This window comes from Zygosaccharomyces rouxii, assembly GCF_000026365.1.
Source record: "Zygosaccharomyces rouxii strain CBS732 chromosome A complete sequence".
Lineage (NCBI taxonomy): Eukaryota > Fungi > Ascomycota > Saccharomycetes > Saccharomycetales > Saccharomycetaceae > Zygosaccharomyces > Zygosaccharomyces rouxii.
In genome coordinates, this window is record NC_012990.1 from 559,790 (window position 1) to 576,453 (window position 16,664).

The window sequence follows — 16,664 nt, forward strand, 5'->3', positions numbered from 1 at the left end:
CAAATCTCTGAATTTTTAATCGAGAAAAATGAATAGAAGACTTCAATGCTTCGAAAGTGATATAATATTAACCTTTTTATTCTAGTTTAATTCAAATTAAGTTTGTTCTTTTTTTCCTTTTTTTTTTTTTTTAGCTCTGCTTATTCATGATGAACCAAACAAGTTACCAAATGCTGCATCTTCAGTATTTGGATCATCAAGGATATCTCCAGCATCTTTATTCTTTTTGACAAGTCTTTCATTTGCTCTTTGTAGAATAGCTGCCCTTCTTTCTTGACGCTTATGTTCGGGAGAATTTTCACTATCCTCGTCGTCATTATTACCATTTGCCGTCTTGATCCAGTCAATGAATTCGATCATCAACGCCCTTTGGTTTCTGTAATGATCTACACTTCTCAATTGATCATAAAGAGCATCGATATCATAACCATGGGATATTTCGTATAAGTAAGCTCTAGCAGGTTTGTATTCCTTGCAGAGAGTGAGGAAAAGTACAGTAAAAACGTTCAAGGCTTCATAGAATGAATCCTTGAATGAACTCTGACATAGAACATTCAAAAGCAAGTTCTTCATCACTTCCACCGTAAAGAATTCATCCACACTATCCTCTCTTACAAGCACATCGTTCAAACAACATTTCATCACCAGGATGGCATTAAATGAACATTTACTATCCCTAAAGGACATTAGATGGTTCAAAAGTTTTAAAAACGGTGCTAGTACGTTCAAATTACCAAAGATGGTACTTCTCATGTTTAACTGATGAGATGTAAATTTCGGTTTAGAGGTTTGAGGATTGGTGCTTGCTTGTCCTACGCAATCGACCATTATACGAACCACAACTGTAGTCAATTGTCTCAATAGATTTTCTTCTAAAATGTCTTCAGTCATCTCTTCGTCATCCATTGGGATGGGATTCACATCGATATCATTCATATAAAGTGACCATTTTTGACATAAAAGTAGGTCTAAAGTTTCGAACAACTTAGGTAAGAATGCTGACATAAACTTGGGAATACATTCCTCGGGGCAATTTTTCAAAAGTGGACGAATGGCCACATTCATTATATGTTTCCAACCGTGTGTAGAAACTCCCGGACTGATCTCATTGGTATCTGGTTTGAAAATTGCAATAGAGTCTATCAATAAGTGTGGTGCCTCATCGATGTCAAAGAAAACGCTTCCCAAGGATGATATAGCATTTATCACCAATAAAGTGTATTCCCTAGTGTATCTTACTATGTGACCTACTGAATCAGCAAAATCTCTCAAAGTTTGCATGGCCCTCATGTGTTCATCGATGAATTCATCCTTAGATTTGTTAGATGCACCTGCTTCCCAAAACCTTTCAATTGTAGAATATTTTACGAATGATTGAACCACGATAGGTAGTTGTGACCAATTGGCTGGATCATGGTAGGCTTGTAACTGGTATAAGAGTCTCATAATATAAGGAAGAATAGGAACAATTCGAGGACGCCAAATGTCTTGCAACATTTTAAATTCATCATCTTTCTTTACACTTTGCATTGAATAGTGAATAAACATCCTGGTAGCACGTACGGGGAACAATGCCTGCCATCTCTTGGTAAGATCGAATTTTAACCTTTTACCTTCATCATCGATTGGAATAGATAACAAATCACTCGTTTCATTAATGTTATGTCTTTGGAAATATTCTGCGATTTGTACAATACCTAATCTCTCCATGAACCAGGGCAATTCCGAAAGACCCACAACCGTGGTTTGATCTGACCAAGCCATTAGCTCAGAATCTACTATCGCAGAAAATCTTTCCTGTTTCCTATCCAATGAAGATTTTAAGACGATGGTCAAAAGGAATGATTTAAATGATATCCTTTCATGATACGATAGGTTGGGTAGAATCTTCGCTACGACGTTCTCCAAATCTGGGAAGATTGCCATCAATGATTCGGGCATCAACAGTGCCATTCGATTTAGTTCAATACCGCATGCGTATCTTAAGTCCCTAACGGCATCCGCCTCTGCACTACGTTCCTCCAAATCAATTTCAGGATATTCCATCGTAGCACTAGTTATAATCTTTTCCAATAGTGTGAAAAGCACATTGTCTTTTAACATCGTTAGGAATAATGCAAAATTTTGAATTTGCTTCTTGAGCAAAAGAGGTTCTCTAATGTTAAGGGCAATTAACTGGTTAGATAAAATTTCTAATTTTGTTAGAATACCATCCAATTTTTCCGAATAATCTGAACCACTTGGATACCAGATTTTCCATCGTATACAACCATTAATGAAACACTCAATAATCATGAATTGTGATAAAGCGCTCAAATATGGCTCACCCTTACGGTCCAAGAATGTAGAATTTAATACTTCTTGACCGTACGGTGAACTGAAAAAACTGTTTAATCTGTTATTGAGCCAATCGTAGGTGTAATCCAATTTCACACATGATATTAATCGAATGATATCTCTTATTCTTTTTCTATAGGTGGAGCAGAAATTTTGGAATTCAGAATTGGATTGGAAATCGATATCAACAAAATTTTTGGAAACATGACCTTCTATTTGTTCGTAATAAATCAGTGCATCTGCAGCAAATTGCAAAAGATCGCTCATAACATATCTGTCCAACAATGGCAAGAAATCGTCATTTCTTAAACAGGAACACCATAGGTCTAGTGTTAGTCCACTTACTATTAAACTTGGATGGAAAGTTGCCTTGAGTACCAATCTTAGATATTTTTCAATTTGTTGATTGTTGTCCTTAATTTTGAAAACGCAAACGTAGAGACAACTAATCATATCGACACATTTCTTAACAATTGGGTATTTTACTTCATCGATTCCCTCCTTTGGATCGAATTGTAAATAGTCATATACTCTTTCTAAAAGATCCATACTATTGAAAACTTTGTCAATAACGGCCTGATAATGTTCATCATTACTGTAAGGTCGAGTAAGTAAGATATGCATAGAGTCTAAAGCCATCGATTGGGCCTCTGGGATATTGGACAAAAAGCATTGTAAAGATGTGCTAAAAATATCATTTTCAATGATCACTTCACTCAATGGCCAATTCAAACAAGTTTTCAATGTCTCCAAAAGTCTGACCACATAACTAGAGTTGTTTTGTATCAATGCTTCATTTAATTCAGAGACCCAAAGTGCAAACCAACCTTCTCTATTTGCTTTGAAAAGGGTCCATTTTTCGGTAAATTTGTATTTAGTGGCAAATACGTCCATCGGACAGACGATCATAACGCAGAGTGGCTGTATTACTGTCATTCTTTTCAAAACAGTTAAATCTACCAATAGGAAAACATCTTCAAAAAGAATCTTGAAGATTAGTAGAGTCAGTTCTCTAGATGCTTCACTAATATTCCATAATTCGGTTAGATTACTATCCATATCAGCCCAAGAGTTTAAGAGTTCCTGTTCACTTGGTGATTCCTCCTTTAATGCTTCACCCCAAGTTCTCTTTGTGATCTCCACCCAGAGAAATGCCAGCTTTTGTTTGATGTATCTCGGATCAGTGTTTAAAACTCTGTAGTTTAATTCCATTATCCATTTCCTAAGTGCTAATCTTTTATCTTCGTCGTAATCATTCCATTTTTTCTTTATGGCATCTGCCAATAGACCTAACCCAAAATGTTTTAAAATAAAATCTGTGGGATTGTTTAATGCAATTTGGTACCCCCAGTACGGCGATTCTTCTTTAGATTTAACGTCATCCAGAAATTTCTGGGCTTCTAAGCGCTGTTGATTGTTAGATTTGGGATCATAAATTACACCCAATGCAGTGACCACTTGGGAAGCACCGTCAGAATCCATTATGCGATATTCAGTCTAAGAATTTGGAAATAATGCAAATAGTGATAAAGTATAACGATAAAAATAATACCCACTTCGATTCAAATCTCTTGGTAAATTAAATATCACTTAAAGAGAGGACGGTTGGAATTGGAATTGGTATTGGTATTGATATCGGTATGGTATAACAATAATAAAGATGGTAATAATAACAATAACTCAATCTCAATGGAAACAACGATCTGTATGATCGAAGAAACAATATGAGTATAATTATAACAAAATGAAATGAAATAAAATGAAGTAAAAATAAAAGATAAAAAAATAGAATTAGTGAAAAAAAAAAAAGAACGATCAGAAGATCAATGGATTGTGAGCTTCACCACACACTTTCAACGTATTGGTAAAAACCTTACAATGCGTTAATCGTAACTCTTCTTGACTTCAAAAGCTCTTGCATTGTATAAACTGTACTGATTTTCTACATCTTAGGCGCATTGGGCTTTCGCCACCTACCGTCATTCCCCTTATCGTACTTAGTGACTATAAGACGTATATAAGGCCAGAAAAGACCATCGGCGGCTAATTTGATAAGATTAATATAAATACAAGTACCAATAAGCAACTGAAATATATCCCAATATAATATACATATTTGTCTTCTTGTCTATAGGTAAAACTTCTTCTTTTCCTTGTCCATTTCGGGTCTGTATTCCCATTCAGTTTCTTCCTTGATACCGCGTTGTAATCTGCGTAGTTTCAAAGTAAACTGAGGACCTAATTCTTGCAATCCAACTTTCTTCTCGTTTTCAAACACATAACGGTGCCTTCTAAAGAAGATGTAATCTCTTTGATTGTGTAAAGTAATTACTTGACGACCTTCGAAATCTGGATTCTTGGGGAAAATCGATTGAAATAATGTACCAACAGTCTTACCGAGTCTGGTACTGAAATTGTTTAGGATCAATTCCGGGATGTGAGATGTTGGTCTACCATGTCCCACAATTTTTTTCACGTCCACATATGAGCTAACCTTAAAATAAAATGACGGTCCTTCAGGCAGATGCATGAATGTTAATCCTGTTACTTTCTTCTTATCCTCATTGATAATAATGATATCCGTGAAATTACGTTTGCTGCTGGCTTCCACAATATCTTTCATGGTGAGACCGAATTTTCTCTTAACAAAGGTTACATTAGGGAAAATTTCAATCAAAACATTGGCAAATTCGTAAGCGTTCCTTTTTGCATTTATACTGGTGGTTAGAAGAATCTTAGGAGGTTCACCGTTGTTGTTGAAAAGTTGCATCAAATCTTCTTCATCAGCCTCATCTTTCTGGCCAATCGTCTCGTCATAAACTCTCATACCTTCAATGGTCTTGGGAACATTTTCAGCCAATCTTTTTTCCTTTGCAGTGGGATCTTCCCTCTCTTCTTTAGCTCTCTGGGCTCTCATCTTGTGACGTTCTTTGTTCTTTTGATCCTTCAGATCAGCAATAATTTGCTGCCTGAGCATCTTGTTCTTAATTTTTAATTCTTCAGCAGCCATTATTGATGTCAGAGAAAGATCCTTTGCAGCTATTCGACTGTCTATTCCAACTATTTAATGTTGTTTAAAGACTATCTCATCTCATCTCATCGCATCTCATCGTTTTTTTTCAATTTTTTTCACCATCATGTGACCGACGACACAAAATGGACTGTCCATATATTTGCATATTATTGTAAGAATATTTAGAATTTTTTAATAGTGAAGATAGTTGTATCATGGTCCATTATTATTCTGATTAGTATCATTACCAGGAATCTTCCCAATTTTCTGTAGATTTTAGACTATCCAGATATCAAAACTCTAACGATTTTCCCCCGGTTTATCAGTTTTCTGCAGGAATTAATTCGAAGTAATAATAACGAGAGCTAATTCATTGAATATCTATTTCTTCCTCTAGGAGCCCTCACCTTTTACATAATGAATTCCAATATACAAGGCCCTCAAAGAAGTTACACGGACGGATCTAGGTTCGATAACGAATCACCTGTACTACCAATTCTTGATTTCAATACATCGAAAATTAATACACCAATTCAGCTTTTGCCCATAAATGTAGTATTACCAGAATTAAAATATTGGCAAGAGCAATTCAGTAATACGAGTGAAGAAGACATCTGGAAAAGAAGGAATTTAAGGTTCCAACAACGGCATCAGCTTAAACCATTAATTCGACCAAATAGACGCCAAGACAGAACTCCACACTTGAAGAGGGATTCCAAATTGAGTACTGAGACCAAGATGTCAAATTTCGGCGAATATATTAAGGATATGAAATCACACGGTCATACACAGATATTAATGAGAACTCGTGTGATAACTGAACTAGGAATTACAAGGGCTAAATTGCAATCACCCACTTTGATCATGAATAATTGGGGTGGAACTATGAACAGCATTCAGGTACAAACAAGGGCGCTAAGTTTGGGCCAGGAGACTTTCAGAACGGAACATGCACTAAGCTGTCAACGAACGACAAGGGATCAGGTAATTGAACTACATTTTGGTCCCGTGAGTCAGAGCCCAGCCGACTACCAGTTTGCAGTGTATTCCACAGCGGTACGCCAACCTCACGGCGGCTACCGCTGGTTCCACTATGTAAAAGGAGCTACCTACGTGAATTTGGCTATATTCCTCCTCGGATCAGACTTTAACTATTCTATCAACGACAACCTAGTAGAACCTACCATAGGCAATGATCTCAAAGTAATTTCTGCCAAAAAAAGGTGCATCAGCCGGCTAAGGTCTCACGCAAAGAGCTCCATGATAGCTAATCCATGCCCCGGCAATAACGATACCGGCGGCAGCATCATGGAGATCCAGCACGTACATCCCAAACTATACAAACTACTCCACCATCACACCTTCCTGCAATTGTAGATGCAAATCGTCATCAAACATTAAATTATGTTACGATATAAAAATTATAGATAACCACCAAAAAGGGATGTTGTTAAATGCATTCAGTTGAAACTCTTCTTCACTTGACCTACAGAAGCGTTAGGCTTACCTTCCTTCAGTATTAAGTCAATGATTTCTTCAATCTTCTTGCGACCAAACTCATTCTGCACTTGAGCCTTGGAAGCTTCACCTAAGTTACCTTCAGCACCGGAACCCTGGTCATTAGAGAAGACCTTGAAGACCTCGACGACTTGTGATAGCTTACCGATACTTGGTTCCTTCAGGTATTCATTGACGTCCTCTATAGATGTGGCGAACACAATTAAATCAGTTTCCTTACCCTTGTAAAAATATTTGACTGCGGATGACATGATGAATATGCTCTTAATATGCTAATACGTTAATGCTAATTGTTGTCTAGACTAGTTGTCTTAAAGTTCTCTGCTGCTGTGAGAAGACAATTGGTGTAAAGGGTACATGTCCAACAATTGCTTAGCTTATATACATTACAATAGTCATAGCAATGGGCTAACCCCTTCTTCTCAGAAGACCTTTCACGAAGCGCACCGAACTTTAACGAACTCCCCCCCTTCTTGGAAGTGATAATTGCTACCGGGACAACAACAACGATTGTCGCGTAGTAAGGAGGGCTATACTCCGCCCCGAGAGGTTCGTGTAGCTCGATTCAGTATAGCTCGGTTTATTACGTATGTACAAGCATTACATAGTTGGTTGATCACTAATTCCCTCCTTGTAGCGTCTCCTGTAAGGCACCTTCCACCTATTTGCTGCGTAAGCCAACAAATTGGATCTGTACTGGCATTCATGTCATTAACTATAGTAGTAGCCATTGGCTATGAATCTTATCATGTATTCTTCGACGTGGTTTGTTCCCTCGTATTCGTCGAATTCATCTTGAGCGTCGTCATCAACCTTTGACGTGATGGGCTTTTGACCCTCTGTACCATCTGGGTTGACGTTCTCTGCAAAATCATTATCGTCAGCGTCCACCTCTTTCATGGCCAAGTGGGCAGCCTTTACGTCGTCTTCGTCCTCAGCTTGTGCCAGCAGCTTCTCGAGACGTCGAGGGTCCTTGCTGGCTTGTGAGGATTCTTGTAATAGGGGCTTATCGTTCACGCCCATCACATTGGGGACTTCTGGACCCAGTAGCTCTTTGACAGAAAATTTCGTAAAGTAATCCGTTGTAAAATCACCCTCTTGAATGACAACGTTGTCGAGCTGTCGTTTCTGGTTGGCCTTCTTCAGAATGTTGCTTTCAATGGTGTGGTCACTTACAAACCTGTAGATGTGAACATCTCTCGTTTGACCAATTCTATGACAACGATCTTGGCATTGTTTATCCATCGCAGGATTCCAATCGGAATCGTAGAATATAACGGTATCCGCACCTGTGAGGTTGATTCCCAATCCACCTGAACGACTCGAAAGGATGAAAGCCGTAATGCGAGGATCTGTATTGAAACGCTCTGTAAGCACTTGACGATCTTCAATCTTAGTAGCACCGTCAAGTCTCATGTACAAGTAGCCATGGTAGTTGAGGAATTGCTCTAACACATCTAGCACTTTGGTCATCTGTGTAAAGATCAGCGCTCTGTGGCCATGGTCTTTCAAGTTTTGCAGTAAAATGGCTAGTTTTTGCAATTTACCACAGTCATACTGCAATAGCGATTTGTCCGGAAAGGCTATAGCTAATTTGGTCTGCAGATGGTGTAGCGGATTGGTCATTGATTGGAATTGACTTAACAATTGAGCTTGTGAGTATGAATCAACGGAATTTGTTTCATTGAGCCCCAGTGACAGTTCCCTTAGATCGAGGGCCACCACATTAGGCGTTAAGACAGCGTAGTTTTCGATTAAATTTTTATGCTTTGTGATACGGGTTTGTAGTGGAGTTAACATTTCTTCTAAACACTGGGCTTGAGGTCCAGCCTCCTTAGTGGGACCCACTCTTAACAAGTTGATTAGATTTTGTCCATAGAGCGGTTTCTTTTCACATTTGGACCTGTTAACATACTGTAAGAATTGAAGTGAGTCTATGGCCCTTTGGCCCTTTTGCTGACCCAACTGCCTGAAGAATTCCTCAGCATGGCGCAAATTGGATGGTAATTGTTCGTCCTCTGATGATTTCAATGAGTTTTGTTCTCTGAGGAGATCCACTTGCCTTTGAAACTCTTGTATGCATTGCAATTTACTAATGCTTTGAGCTCTATGAGTAGTCATTTTAGCGTCATTATTAGTGAATGATAAATTCATAAAATCAAAATCCACCTTTCTATCTCGTTCATTCTGGCCCAGTAATCTCAGGACGTATTTGTTCAAATCTGAGTAGTCGTATGCTACACAGTGATCCATGCTAAATGAGGTGGAGATAGGTCTCACTTCGAAAAGGTCAGGATGATTACAGACTTTCCTCAACTGCATCAAGCAGTTAACAATTGACATGAAATTACCACTTGCTAAGGTTGCCTTAGTTTGTGCTCTGGACATGAAATCATCATAAAGAAATCTTTGTCGCTTAGAGAGACGACAGTAGACAACGTGCTCGTACTTTGCTGGCATCTGCTTCTCTACATCACATTTCAATCTTCTCAAAAGGTAAGGACGTAATACCTGGTGTAATTTGGCGACTGTCTTCTTGGTTTCTGCGTCTTGTGCGGGATCTTGTCCGGTTTCTATCAGTTTGTCCACTGGCCTACCAAACCACTGTTGAAATGCATCTAAATCGGCAAATCCTGAGAAGCCGGCTCCATCTGTAATTGTCTGTGGCATTAAGAAGTACAATAGAGACCACAACTCTGCGATATTATTTTGCAAAGGTGTACCAGTCAACAGTAATCTTCTTTCAGTATTGAAATTCAATAGAGCTTGCCACCTGGTAGATCTGAAATTCTTAATGTTATGCGCTTCATCAAGAATCATATAACCCCATTTCTTTCTCTTGAAGGAATTTTGGTCCTGTACCACTAGTTGGTAAGAAACGATGCAAATGTGGAATGCATTCGGTCCATTCCAACCTTTTCTCTTCTCCTTACGTTGTTGAGGAGATCCGTAGTAAGTCAGTACTTTGAATCCGGGGGCAAATCTCTTGAATTCCATTTCCCAGTTTAAAAGGACTGATGTGGGGACAACAATTAGATGTGGACCCCAATTTTCCTTCTCACAGGCCAAGTATGCCAGCAGCGAAATTGTTTGAATGGTTTTACCCAAACCCATTTCATCCGCTAGAATACCATTTGTGTTGTTATTGTAAAGAGAGGCCATCCAATTGAGACCCTGCTTTTGGTAAATTCTCAAAGAACCACGAAGGAGAAATGGTACGGGCACATCAACAACAGATAGTGGGTCTGCCTCTGGAACAGCTTTATCCAAAACATTATTGGCCCTTTCTGCAACTTTAGTCTTTTCTTCCTCAGGTTTGACCTCCTGTTCAGGTGTAGTTTCTTCAACAGTTTTGTCATCCATTTCGAAGCCCTTATTCTCTAGGTAACCTTCATCCATTAAGGGTTTTTTCTCCTTAGTGAGTCCAAGATCTGAATTTCCATTTTGGCTATCATCTGAAGTGTGATTATTTGTATTTACAGATTCCTTATCCTTCCCTTTAATTTCATCTTCAAAGACCTCCCGAGTTTCTCTCTTGACTTTGTCCTCTGCCTCAGATTCACTCTGACTTCCGCTCATTTCATAATCTTCCTCGTCTTTCTCTTCATCCTCGATATGATCATCAAACAGAGAACTCAAACCTAAGCCATTAGATGTAGCTGGTGTAGCGTCCTCACCATCTGACGAAGCTCCTTCCTCTTCAGATGAACTCTCAGTTGATACTAACGAATCATCTGATTCTGAGGAACCATCATGTTCTGATAGTGGCTCTGGGCTGGATCGATTAGAAAATGGAATTGTTTTTCCATTTTCCGGAGCGGAATCCATTGGAGGCGGACTTGTAGTTGTTGCGGTTTCTTGGCCCTCAGACGACATGTCTTCGTGCTCGCTGTCATCCTCTGATGATGATATGTTATCATCATCTCTATCGTCATCATCATCCCTATTAGAGTCAGTTTCACCGAGATCATCATCACTGTCGTCAACATCACTCTCTGATACGCTTTCTTCCACGTTTTGATTAAGCTGGGCACCCAATAGTTGAGTACTTTGTTCTAACATTTTAGACAAATGTTCTTTACCTCTAATTTTCTTCAGTTTCTCTTCTTCATCGCTTCTTAAAATTTTGTAAGCTCTTTCAGCTAGTGTCCATCTCTTCTTAACGGCTTGCATAGCCGCTCTGGCCAGCCCTTTTTTGCGTTTCTCTTCCTCCTTAGCTTTTCTCTCTTCAGCACCTGCAATATGTTTAAAATATTGTTCGATCATTTGCGAAACTTTACGTGCTCTAGCTATTCTAGCCTTTTTAGAATTTTGGAATAGCTTACTCATATAAACACCGTGGTTGATCAAATACTCTTGATAGGTTTGTAAATTTTGTTCCTTATAGAAAAAAGTAACTGGGTCTGGTCTATGCGATTGAATAAGTCTTGCTTCCTTTGTAGTTATTGGTTGTATAGAATCGGTTTCAGGATCATACCTAAGAGCCCCATTCTCTAATCCACGTCGTATGGCCTTAAACACGTCTTTTTGTTCCTTAATGTAATTTTCGTATTCTTCAATGCTAACATCTTCGTCCATGGATTTGAACGATTCCAAATAATTATGCAAACTTTTGTAATGCGGTTTTAATACATGCACAGGATTGGTTACTGTTTGTCTTGGTGGATTTACTACCAATTTAATGCGAGGTTTCTTCCTTGGTGGCTTCCGTCTATTATCGTCTTCATCTTCTGAAGAGGTAGTAAAATAGTAATTATCGCTATTTCCATCGAATTCTTCCTGATGCATGTCATCAAATTCAATTCTTTCGTTCAGCGGTCCGTCTGGGGACTTGGGAGCCCTATTCTGAATTTTGGGTTTCTTAACAGCTTTAGGTTTGGAAACTGCAGGTCTCTTAATACTCCTACCCTTGTCGAATTGTTCTCCTAGTTCCTCATACTTATCTCGTACTAGTGTTTCCACTTCTTTGAGCCATGATCCAACACCATTTTCTGGACTTGAGCTCGATCCTCCACCGACGGCGGTAGCCGCCCTCAGGTTACGCCTTCGTACTGGTATATCGACACTAGGTTCTTTATGGTTTTGTAAATGTACATTCTCTAATGATAGACCTTGATCCTGGATGAATCTGTTGTAACTTTCAGTGTCGTTTACGTAACTAGGATCAAATTCCACCAAAGAAATGTACTCTTTCAGATGGAAAAGCTCATTCGACAGCAAATCGTACTCGAATTTCAGCTGTGCCAGATTGGAATACTTCTCATTATCCCTCTGGTTATATTTACCATTGTCTCTAGTCATCTGTTGATACAACGAATTATGGGAATAGCATAAATATTGGGCTGTTGTCTAATCTATACTGGATAAAACTTATATTGGTGAAAAGTTCAGAATTTGGATAATCCAGTATCAAGTTTTTCACCTTCTTAGCGGTTCAAAAGTATTCTGTTTTGACCAGGTAAAGTTCTTATTTAGCCCTTAATGATGAGGGAAAACCTTCCTTAGATGTATTTTTCATGTTTTTCAACCCCATCGCCACCTGTTTAAACAATTTCCATGAGAGCGCTCGTTGGAAGTGATAGTAATAAACTATCACCAAGATATTGAATATTTAAATTTTTAAAAATGCAGAAGAAGGGAGCTGGTTCCATCTAAATCCACTACGAATTGGCTTCAAATTTTCGCATTTTTCTAAGCTATTTAGTAGTATGTGTTAGGCTCAAGCTTCTTTGTGGGGTGAATTATGTATATTTAAAGCATATTTAGGGTACATCTACAGAAGTTCTGACGCGCTTAAAAAGAATGATAATACAAGAAGTGCCAGTTTGTTATATTTCAAGAATTATGTCCTTTTTTTATATATTTTTTCTCGGTTCAATTTTTCAAAGTGTCATTTATTCACTTTCAATTAATGCTTTGTTCCTGAAGGACGACTTTCTAATCAAAATAAATGTTACTTCAACGTACATCAATTATAAATATTAAAGAAATTAAAAATGAAGTTGAAACATTAGTGGATAATATCCATTCGATGCTCTGAGAGTAATAAGCTATACCAGAAAAAAAAAAAAGGAAAATCATAATATTAATTTTAACAACAATGGAAAAGTAGAAAGGTAAAACAAACTAAAGCGACGGGTGTATAATTGAAATTAAAAAAACAACGAAAAAAAAAAAAAAAAATACAACAGTGAAATGGAAACACCACGTCGCCCATCATTTTAATTGATTCTATTTGCCTTGGGATTGAATCGAATTAAATCAGCTCATGAAAACAACGTTGAACTAGACATATTATCATTTACAGGACCAATTCTAAGCAACAAAAATCATGGAATGGTGGGAAATAATATATTTAAAAATACCAACAACAAATCGAAATCGTAGGAATGGAAACACACACACGCACACACAAAATGTAATACAAAGACCAAAATAAAAGAAAACTAATAGGGACAAATTAATAATTAGCGACAGTCAGGCAAAAACAAACCCATTACTGCCATTTTCCAATCTATCCAAACTTGCAGTCTTACCGTTAATAAAACCTCTATCATTATTCTGTAAAGCAACTTGAGGCTGATTAAGGCCATTGTAAAATGGCACACCTCCAGTGGTTTGACTTTGCATAGAATCAGAATTTGACTGCATCGGATTAGTAGTCAAGTAATCATGATTCGAAGTGCTTGCAAGACCGGATGCAGATTGTGGGAATCCAAAATAATCAATATTTTGGTAACCGGGTAATAACATCTTGGCAGATGACAATGATGGTGCATAATTTGGCAGAGGTGAAATGGACTTACCGGCGGCTAAATAACTCATTTCATCATATAGAGATGACATAGGTGTCGAAGCGGCAGATGATGAAGCGGGCATATACCCATACGTTGGCTGTTGCAGCAAAGGCTGCTGATGCTGATGCAACTGTTGCAACTGTTGCTGTTGTTGTTGCTGTTGTTGTTGCTGTTGTTGCTGCTGTTGCTGTTGTTGCTGCTGTTGCTGCTGCTGCTGTTGCTGCTGCTGCTGCTGCTGTTGTTGTAAAGCATTGTTAATAAGTGCCTGTTGAACGGTGGCTGCTTGCTTAGCAGACCTACCCCAAGACAGCCTCACTCTTGAATTGCCGATGGGGAAACCTTGCATCTTGGCAATAGCCGTTTCCGCAGAGATTCGATCTACATATTGAACAAATCCACAGCCTTTACCGACAGGGATCTTGACGTAGACAATAGTACCAAAAGGTTGGAAATAAGCACGTAATTCATCCTCAGCAACCAGTGAAGATAACCCCCCAACGAAAACAGTAGTATTGTTGGGATCGGTAAAGCTGTTCAACGCAGGTTGCGGTTGCACGGGATACATGAATTGAGAACCACTCATAAGACCAGAATTGTTGCCAGTGTTAATACCCCCAACAGCGTTAGCATTACTAGCACTAGCAGCACCTGTAGCCTTTGATTTTCCGTCTGCAGAATTCTGCAGATGACCAGCGTTACTGACTCTAATGGCTCTACCGCTCAGGAAAATACCTTGCATCTCTAAAAGAGCACGCTGTTGATGAGCAGGATTGGTAAATTTAACAAATGCATAACCTTTAGAGACACCCGTCAATTGATCGTAAACAATTTTAACATGCGAAGTCGAATTGAACCGACTTATAAACAATTCAAACAACTGAGATTCTGTTACGTTAGGTGCCAAATCACCAACAAATACCGAGTACTCATTGAAGGCGCCTGCGCTCGAGTGTGATGAAGAAGCCCAATTCAATTTTAATCTCTTATGAACAAAATTGGGGATTTGCATCCCATTCTTGAGTAATGCATTAGACGCATGGACCGTTGAGGGAAACTCCAGGAAGCAGTAACCTAAATTGTTTCTTGGTCCCATGGTACCACTACCACTAACGTTATTGTGTAACATCAATCTGATCACAACATTAGACTCTCCCAAACTGCCCCAAATTTGTCTAATAGTATTCTCATCCCAACTGGGATCTAAGTCTCCCATGTAAAGTTGAGAACCTCTATTACCAACAGCATTTACAGGTGAACCAGTACCGTTTATATTGGAGTTATAACGAAATGGTCTCTGACCACTAGTTGTACCAGATCTTGGATAGAAGTTAGAACCGCTATTCATCTTAAATGACATTTGTACCAGCAAATGCTACCGAAAGCCTCGAGAAATTGATTGAGAATTTTTACGACGCCAAAGTTTAAAGAACTTTGTACAGTTATGACACCAATTGAAACCGCTCAATGCACCAAGGACAATTTCAAATACTCTTGTCCACCTCTACCGACTGCAATTAAAGTCAGCAAATATATCTGAGTCTTGGTTCGACTATTTCTTGTTTGTACCATGTTGTAAAGTGCAAATTAGCTGCAAAGAAGTTGTAACATCAATGGGGTTCTCTCTTTCAGCCCGACGATGAAAAATAATCATACCAGAATCACGTGATGTTCGGAATTAAGAAGATACCATAGTAAACGACTCTGGGCGGCTAATTATGCAGAATATGCCAATAAATGTATACCATATTTTTGTATTGACACCATTCGAACTGATAAACTATCTACAGTATTTACACGAGTCATTCAATTAGAGATTTTGACCTTTCCTCGAAATCTCTTGCTGCCATAGAATCAATCACCTCATCTAACTTCACACCTGAAGTAACGCCCTCAATGTCATATAGCGTAAAATTACAACGGTGGTCGGTAATACGGTTTTGTGGGTAATTATAAGTTCTAATCTTATCAGATCTATCAGTAGTAGTCACTTGATCCTTTCTCGCAGCTCTTTCACTATTTTCCTTCTCCTTACGTTCTCTTTCAGCCAATCGTGCTCTAAGCACGGCGAATGCCTTGGCTTTATTCTTATGTTGAGATCTTTCATCTTGCATTGCTACCACTATACCTGAAGGGAAATGTGTAATTCTCACGGCTGAATCAGTAGTATTAACATGCTGCCCACCTTTACCACCAGCTCTCATCACATCGATTCGAATTTCATCAGGTCTAAAAGAACGTTCTGATTGTTCTGCATCCTTTACAGATTCTACAATCTGCGGTAATACTATGACAGCTGCGGTAGAAGTGTGCGTACGACCCTTCGTCTCTGTAGCTGGAATTCTTTGCACACGATGTACACCAGATTCATACTTCAGTTTATCATAGGCCCCCGGCTCATCTATACTCAAAATGGCATCTACCAGACCATTTCCACTCTGATTTTCATTCTGTGCAATAACATGGTACTTCCAGTGGTGGTACTGGGCGTATCCAATGTACATGTTTAGTAAATCCTGTGTAAAGATCATAGCTTCAGTACCACCGACGCCAGGCCTTAACTCAAGAATACATGCCTTTTCGGCAAATGGATGGGGTGGTAAAAGTTTTCGCAGCAGATTATTAGATACCTGACGGAATTGTGGTAGAGAATTGTCAAATTCTGATTTTGCATCATCTTTCAAACTTGGATCTGTCTGGATCATCTCTTGTAAACCCTTCAAATTATCCAACAGCTCCTGGTACTCCTCGTACATGCTTCTAATCGAAGACACACGAGAGTACGTCTTCTGGGTTTCAGCATCAAACCCATCACCCTTGCTTAGCGCTTGATCCAGTTGAACTATCTCTTGTACGCTCTGATGAGCTTTCTTCAACAACGATGGGTGTAGCTCTTTAAACTCCAGGGTGGACTGAAACCGACATCCGAGGAGCCCAATCCTTCGAGGAAGGACCCATCGAGCAATTCGAAATGTCCTAAACATCGAAATATTATTGATCTT

General features: G+C 38.8%; 7 protein-coding genes across 7 annotated transcripts; 1 reads left to right on the plus strand and 6 right to left on the minus strand.

Annotated features, from left to right (window-relative positions):
- Positions 1-144: 144 nt before the first annotated feature.
- MSN5 (karyopherin MSN5) lies at positions 145-3,819 on the minus strand (the record flags this gene model as incomplete). Its single annotated transcript, XM_002494623.1, has 1 exon — positions 145-3,819. One exon carries the CDS (start codon positions 3,817-3,819, stop codon positions 145-147), a length of 3,675 nt encoding a protein of 1,224 aa, XP_002494668.1.
- Positions 3,820-4,465: 646 nt separating this feature from the next.
- Positions 4,466-5,347, minus strand: RPF1 (rRNA-binding ribosome biosynthesis protein RPF1; the record flags this gene model as incomplete). The annotated part of the gene is made up of 1 exon (XM_002494624.1): positions 4,466-5,347. One exon carries the CDS (start codon positions 5,345-5,347, stop codon positions 4,466-4,468), a length of 882 nt encoding a protein of 293 aa, XP_002494669.1.
- Positions 5,348-5,767: 420 nt separating this feature from the next.
- ZYRO0A06952g (uncharacterized protein) lies at positions 5,768-6,727 on the plus strand (the record flags this gene model as incomplete). The annotated part of the gene is made up of 1 exon (XM_002494625.1): positions 5,768-6,727. One exon carries the CDS (start codon positions 5,768-5,770, stop codon positions 6,725-6,727), a length of 960 nt encoding a protein of 319 aa, XP_002494670.1.
- An 83-nt stretch (positions 6,728-6,810) lies between these two features.
- On the minus strand, positions 6,811-7,119 carry RTC3 (Rtc3p; the record flags this gene model as incomplete). Its single annotated transcript, XM_002494626.1, has 1 exon — positions 6,811-7,119. The coding sequence occupies one exon, from the start codon at positions 7,117-7,119 to the stop codon at positions 6,811-6,813; it is 309 nt and encodes a 102-aa protein (XP_002494671.1).
- Positions 7,120-7,579: 460 nt separating this feature from the next.
- On the minus strand, positions 7,580-12,169 carry SWR1 (chromatin-remodeling protein SWR1; the record flags this gene model as incomplete). Its single annotated transcript, XM_002494627.1, has 1 exon — positions 7,580-12,169. One exon carries the CDS (start codon positions 12,167-12,169, stop codon positions 7,580-7,582), a length of 4,590 nt encoding a protein of 1,529 aa, XP_002494672.1.
- A 1,176-nt stretch (positions 12,170-13,345) lies between these two features.
- NAM8 (Nam8p) lies at positions 13,346-15,022 on the minus strand (the record flags this gene model as incomplete). Its single annotated transcript, XM_002494628.1, has 1 exon — positions 13,346-15,022. One exon carries the CDS (start codon positions 15,020-15,022, stop codon positions 13,346-13,348), a length of 1,677 nt encoding a protein of 558 aa, XP_002494673.1.
- Positions 15,023-15,464: 442 nt separating this feature from the next.
- MRF1 (Mrf1p) lies at positions 15,465-16,646 on the minus strand (the record flags this gene model as incomplete). Its single annotated transcript, XM_002494629.1, has 1 exon — positions 15,465-16,646. One exon carries the CDS (start codon positions 16,644-16,646, stop codon positions 15,465-15,467), a length of 1,182 nt encoding a protein of 393 aa, XP_002494674.1.
- Positions 16,647-16,664: the final 18 nt, after the last annotated feature.